We start from the raw sequence: 6,047 nt of genomic DNA on the forward strand, positions 1-6,047 counted from the left end.
TTGCCCTGCCAGCTGGCAGCCTCTGTACTGGAGGGGTGGGGGTGGCGGGGCACAGCTGGCTAGGCAGGGACTCAGAGACTGTTCCCCCTGTGCCTAGGCCTGTTCTGCAACCGGACCTTTGACGACTATGCCTGCTGGCCAGATGGGACACCGGGCTCCTTTGTGAACGTCAGCTGCCCCTGGTACCTGCCCTGGGCCAGCAGTGGTGAGTCCTACCACCACACCTCATCCTTCCCCTTTATCCTAGAGGCTGGAGCTGGGAGCTGCCTCCTTTCATCTGAGACACAGCCCTCCCCACCCCAGAATGTCTTTAAGCATCCCAGTGGGTGGTCTGCCTGCCTTTACTGGGGGAAGGGCAGGTGGTGGGTGACATCCAGCTGGCCAGAGGTGCAGCCTGGGTCATCTGAGGCCTGTGCTGGCAGGTGTGTGTGTGCCAGGGGAGAGGGGTAATATGAGGGCTTGCTTAAGAGAGAAATGTAACTCTCCTATCCAGTAGTCAAGGAAAGGGGCCCTGTGGGGACAGATCTTTGGGGAGGGGGACACAGGGGTATCATTGCTCTGATGTATGTATATGAGTGTATTTATATGTATGTAGCTACTGTCTACCTGGTAGGGGCGCCTAGCCACACCCCGATTTTTCAAGGATTCACTGATCAAACCCAGATGGGAGCATCAATCAGGGCATTGGTGGGGTTGCCCCTGAGGCCTTCCCTAACTCACTCTGCCTACGGGGGAGACTCTGCATTGGGATGGTGTGACTGGGTAGGTGGGAGGATCAATGGAGTACAGAGACCTACAGAAGCTGCAGGGGGATCCCCCACTGGAGTGGTAGTTAATGTGCTCCTCCTCAGCACTCCTACCCATCTGTCCCAGGCTCCCATGCCGAACCCAGCCCCAGCCAGGCGCCATGGGGCCTAACAGGAGACAAGCACCCTCACCTTTAGGAGCTCACTATCTCAATACGGGGAGAAAACATACTCCCTTATGTAATAATAGCTAATATTTACTAGGCACCTCTTTTGTGCCAATTCCTGTCCTAAAAGCAGGACTAAACATCTAAAAACCAAAAAACTAGTTGCTATCGAGTCAACTCTGACTCATGACAATCTCATGTGTGTCAGAGTAGAACTGTGCTCCAAAGGGTTTTCAATGGCTGATTTTTCAGAATTAGATCCCTGGGCCTTTCTTCTGAGGTGCCTGTGGGTGGACTCAAACCGCCAACCTTTTGTGAGCAGCCAAGCACGTTAACCGTTTGTACTACCCAGGGATGCCATCTCGACAACTACCCTGTGGTTATGCCCATTGTACAGATGAGGAAACTGAGGCCCTGGAAGGTTTAAGTCACTTGCTCCAGGTGATGTGATAATGGCAGAGCCAAGATTAGAACCAGCCTGTGTTCTTAACCACTGTGCTTCGAAGGGGCCTGAGACCAAGCAGAAACCGGCCCAGAAGCAACTGTGAGGATGAAGTCGTACCATGCGGAGTCAGGGGTCTTCCTGGAGGAGGCAGACCTTTAGTGGAACATCAGGGCACCTGGCAGGGCCTGATATGAGCCTCACCTCAGCACAAGGGACTGAAGTCAGAAGAAGCCCAGGCAAGACTCCTAAGGGGACTCTCCCTCTCAGCTGCCCTCGCTGTACACCCGTCTCACACCTGAAGGTGCACAGGGAAAGCCCTGGCCTGGAAAGAGGCGGGCACCTTCGTAAATCACAGAGTCTATCAGTAGCCCTTCACACAGTACTTCTGTACCAGGGCCTGCTGTAAGCACTTTACGTATGGACACTTATCCTCACAACAGCCCTGTGAGGTAAGCACTCTTATTATCCTCCCATTGTCCAGAAGAGGAAACTGAGGCCCAGAGATGCTAAGTGACTTTTCCAAGCTCATACAGCTAGTAAGTGACAGACCCAGGAATCAATCCAGGAGTCTGGCTCAGAGTCGGTGTGTTTAATCCCTACACCAGGCTTCCTTGTGTGTGTGTGTGTGTGTGTGTACATCTGGGCATTGGAGACAGGTGAATGTCCTGCTGGCTAGGTAGGACAATAAGCTGCCTGCCCTCTCCCTAGATGGAAAAACATGAGCCCTGCAATCTGATGATTCTGCTTACAGACAACCTGACTGACTGTGTGAGTTTGGATAACTTCTCAGACCTCTCTGAGCCTCAGTTTGTTCACCTGGGAGATGGAATACAGAGCTGGGTAACAGGGGTGTTGGGTGGATTGTAGTTCCTCAAGAAATGGTAGCTGTGATTTTTTCTCACCATATCCCTCCTGAGTCCCCCCGACCCCAAACACACACTTTCTGTGGCTCCTGAAGGTTTGGGACCAGTGGTTGGCCAGCCTCTTCCAGACCTCTAGACCCCAGGGAGCCAGGCGCAGGACAGGGCCCATCACTCAGCGCTAAGCCGCCCCCAGCTCTGCCTGCGCTTGCGGCTCCATCCATCACCTTTAATTTTATTTGAGCAGGAAATAGGTCCTGGTGGTGCCCGTTTATGAGCGAACATGGTTTTATTGCTTTCTCCATGAAGATAACGGCTACTGCACAGGCCCCCTGCCAGCCTCTCCCCCCACCCCCTGCCCTCCCAGCTCACCAGGCTAATTTACTCTGTTTTTTGACACTCAGAATTACCAGCACTGCCTCCCTATCCCCTCTCTCTGAGGTAGGGACCCGCAGAGACGCCCGCCACGAGCTCCAGCAGCAGAACTGCTATCTCTGGCCTGTCTTGGGCACTCCCGTTGACAGAGGCTGGACCGGGGGCTTCCCTGACGCCCACCCAGGGCTTGTGGGACTAGGCGGGGGCAGTTCTGCAGTTTTCTTGATCTAGTTGAGGGAGTAGCCTGTGGAGAAACTTCACAGTGTATGTTGGGGAGGGGCAGAAAGAAGGGGGTTGTATCAGGTGGGGCCCTAGCAGAAAACATACTCAGCTGGGATTTTGAAGGGAAACTGATGCAGGGGCCACTTACAGAGACTGAGCAGGGTTAAGGGGCCAGAAATATAACGCACCCAGGGACTACAACAGTGGGAAGACTTACTATACCCAGACCTGAGAAGTGAGGGGCAGGAATGGGGTTACAGGGACCCCCATGGGGGCTGGAACCATGATGGAGAGGCCACCCAGCAAAACTGTGACCACACAGGGGCAAAGCCACAGCCAGAACCTCAGAACCAAGACAGGGAGGGAGCAGGGGAGAAATACCCCAACCTCTCTCTCCTCCCACCCTCCTGTCTCCTGTTGGTGCCTCCCGTTGGCCAAACCCAATAGAGGGCAGGGAGTCCAAATGATGTTGCCCACAGAGGTCAGCCTTCTGGGATGCAGAGCAAGGCAGAGGAGTAAGAGACCAGAGAAAGAATTAAATTCAAAGCATTTACTGGCCCCCATGCTGGGTTTGTGACAGGAGCTAGGGATGCCAAGATGATGTTAAGGGGGCTGTCCGTGTGTGTGTGGGTGTGGGTGTGGGTGTGGGTGTGGGTGTGGGTGTGGGTGTGTGGGTGTGTGGGTGTGGGTGTGTGTGGGTGTGTGTGTTTTGGGGAGGAGGTGGACCCCCCACTATAGTGATGTATGGGTCAGCAGCCCAGGCAGTCTTGAGAAATGGTAGGTCATGAAATGGCAAGTCCTGGTTCTGCTATCAACCAGCTATGGAACCTTGGGGAGCTCACTTCACCTCCCTGGGCCTCACTTTCCTCATCTGTAAAATGGGAACCATAATGACTTCCCAGTTCTGTGGTGGAGGGAGGACAGAGTCACCTCTTCTGCCTGGCGTGTGGCATCAGGAAGGTTTCCAGGGAGAGGGGACGTTGGACTGGGCCTGAAACGACAGACAGATGGAGAAGGGGGAAGGAGAGCCCTCCAGAAGGGACATCCAAGCAGCCTTGGAGATGGGGCCAGTCTCAAGCTTCAGGGCTACATAATATCCCAGGGCCTCCAGCCAGGCTCTTGAAGCCTGACTTCTCTATTTAGAATTTGAGGCTCAGGATTTTGTCAAGAGGGCTGGAGCAGGTGAGCCAAGGAAAGAAGATTTTTCAAAGAAAATGCCTAGTGTAAACAAGATTTCTGAGGAGGAGGTTTGAGTGGCTGCAGAGAGCCTGTTGACTGCCTGAGGGCCCTTCAACAGCCTGGTTTACCCACAAACAGCTGATGTGCTCATTACAAATCATTCCAGCCTCATTAGCTGCACCCCTTCCTGATCCATACCTGTTTGTTAGCTTAGTTCTAATTATATGAGAGTCATAAAATGCTTTTAAAATCACCTGTCATTCACAGTTCTTGGAAACTCTGACAGATGCCTCCTCTGAGTGATGTTGAGCTGGGAGCTTTTACCACAGGCCAGGGTTGCCAAGGGGAGATGGAGACCTGGAGGAGTTCTGGGCTGAGGTAATGTCATAAGCTCCATCTCCAGCTGCAGTGAAAAAGTGCCTCTTTGAGAAATCAGGGTGGAGGCAGCAGCAGGGACTCCACTGTGGCCACATATTGAAGGCTTACTATGCATCAGGCACCTCACACCACAGATCTGGGAAGTCATTATGGTTCCCATTTTACAGATGAGGAAACTGAGGCCCAGGGGAGGTGGAGTGAGCTGCCCAAGGTCCCACAGCTGGTGAGGGAAGAACCAGTGTTTAAACTTAAGTCTGTGTAGTCAGAACCAAAACTCCCTCTCCTGGGCCATGATGCTATACACTATCCCCCCGCTACTGCGAGCCCCCATCCCACCACTTTCTAACTGTGGGACCTGAGTCTCGGCTTTCCTGTAAAATGGGAGCACAGTAACCCTTGACGGCTGCCCTTGTTGCCAGGGTACAGGAGCTAATGGATTCATGAGCAGCTCTTCACAGCCCTCAGTGCCCACATGCACGTGGAAGGGCAGCTGTTAGCTTGATTACAGGCGCCTCAGCAGTTTCCGGGAGGGGAAGTGTTTAATTAGGGGTTTTATTTCCAGCACCAGGGTCTGACTTAATAAAATATCCTTGGGCCTCCTGGCATTTGGCCGCTTCCCTGTGTTGACAAGACCTAAGCCAAGCCCCCAGCTGTGATTTACTAGTTCCTTCCAGGCCAGATCACCACTTGTCTGTCAGTTTGTTATACTGTGGTGGCTTGTGTGTTGCTGTGATGCTGGAAGCTATGCCTCTCGTGTTTCAAATACCAGCAGGATCACCCATGGTGGACAGGTTTCAGTGGAGCTTCCACACTAAGACAGACTGGGAAGAGGGACCTGGCGATCTACTTCTGAAAAAGTTGGCCAGTGAAAACCTTATGAATAGCCGTGGAACATCATCAGATATAGTGCCGGAAGATGAGCCCCTCAGCTTGGAAGGCACTCAAAATACTACTGGGGAAGAGCTTCCTCCTCAAAGCAGAGTTGACTTTAATGATGTAGATGGAGTAAATCTTTCGGGACCTTCATTTGCTGATGTGGCACAACTCAAAATGAGAAGAAACAGCTGCAAATATCCGTTAGTAATTGAAACGTGGAATGTAAAAAGTATAAATCTAGGAAAATTGGAAGTTGTCAAAAATGAAATGACTGAAGATCAATATCCTACACATTAGTGAGCTGAAATGGACTGATACTGGCCATTTTGAATCAGACAATCATATGGTCTACTATGGCAGGCATGACAAATTAAAGAGGAACAATGTCATATTCATTGTTGAAAAGAACACTTCAAGACCTATCCTGAAGTACAGTGCTGTCAGTGATAGGATAATATCCATACGCCTACAAGGAAGACGAGTTAATACGATGGTTATTCGAATTTACCCACCTACTACTAATGCCAAAGAGGAAGAAATTGAAGATTTTTACCAAATTCTGCAGTCTGAAATTGATCAAACATGTAGTCAAGATGCATTGATAATTACTGGTGACTGGAATGTGAAAGTTGGAAACAAAGAGCACTGGTGGTTGGAAAATAGGCCTTGGTGATAGAAACGATGTTGGAGATCACATGATAGAATTTTGCAAGACCAATGACCTATTCATGGGAAATACCTTTTCTCAACAACACAAATGGCAACTATACACATGGACCTCGCCAGATGAGGAATACGC

General features: G+C 51.3%; 1 protein-coding gene across 1 annotated transcript in view; it reads left to right on the top strand.

Annotated features, from left to right (window-relative positions):
• The window catches only part of GLP1R (glucagon like peptide 1 receptor), a 52,788-nt gene that overhangs the window by 23,050 nt on the left and 23,691 nt on the right, over positions 1 to 6,047 (top strand). The window contains exon 3 of the mRNA XM_023734114.1: positions 98 to 205. Within this exon, the coding sequence (XP_023589882.1) occupies positions 98 to 205 (108 nt within the window). The remainder of the gene's footprint in view (positions 1 to 97; positions 206 to 6,047) is intronic.

The sequence above is a fragment of the Trichechus manatus genome, unplaced genomic scaffold (genome assembly GCF_000243295.1).
Source record: "Trichechus manatus latirostris isolate Lorelei unplaced genomic scaffold, TriManLat1.0 scaffold00065, whole genome shotgun sequence".
In the NCBI taxonomy this organism is placed as follows: domain Eukaryota; kingdom Metazoa; phylum Chordata; class Mammalia; order Sirenia; family Trichechidae; genus Trichechus; species Trichechus manatus.